The sequence below is a fragment of the Penaeus monodon genome, chromosome 30 (assembly GCF_015228065.2).
Source record: "Penaeus monodon isolate SGIC_2016 chromosome 30, NSTDA_Pmon_1, whole genome shotgun sequence".
Taxonomy (NCBI): Eukaryota; Metazoa; Arthropoda; class Malacostraca; order Decapoda; family Penaeidae; genus Penaeus; species Penaeus monodon.
The window spans coordinates 37393141-37393530 of record NC_051415.1 but is presented as its reverse complement, the minus strand read 5'-3'; the positions used below and the strand labels follow the sequence as shown (position 1 = coordinate 37393530).

The 390-nt window shown below is 39.7% G+C and overlaps 1 protein-coding gene across 1 annotated transcript in view; it reads left to right on the top strand.

Annotated features, from left to right (window-relative positions):
• Positions 1-390, top strand: part of LOC119592773 (protein turtle homolog B-like) — a 45158-nt gene that overhangs the window by 10962 nt on the left and 33806 nt on the right. Inside the window, exon 4 of the mRNA XM_037941705.1 lies at positions 5-280. Within this exon, the coding sequence (XP_037797633.1) occupies positions 5-280 (276 nt within the window). The remainder of the gene's footprint in view (positions 1-4; positions 281-390) is intronic.

Below are 390 nucleotides of genomic sequence, written 5' to 3'. Positions count from 1 at the left end.
ACAGCTCCACCTCGGTTTACAACAACACCAGATGATGTTACTTACGTTAATATTGGTAACTCCATCATCCTTAACTGTGAGGCGGAGGGAACCCCCAAGCCAGAGATATTCTGGTTCAGAGATGATGAGCCTGTAGTACCCGCTGACAGTGTTGGCATCTTTAATGATGGCACAGAGCTTCGAATCAACAAGATCAGAGACCAAGATATTGGTGACTATGTCTGTGTAGCACGTAATGCTGAAGGGCGAGTGCATCATGAAGCCAAAGTTGTTATTGCTGGTAAGTATGATATCTATATATTTGTAAGTAATGTTTTTTATTTGAATATTTAAACAAAATATTCACTCTTGTTTTTACATGAAAGAGCAGTGATTAGAGCTATACGATCC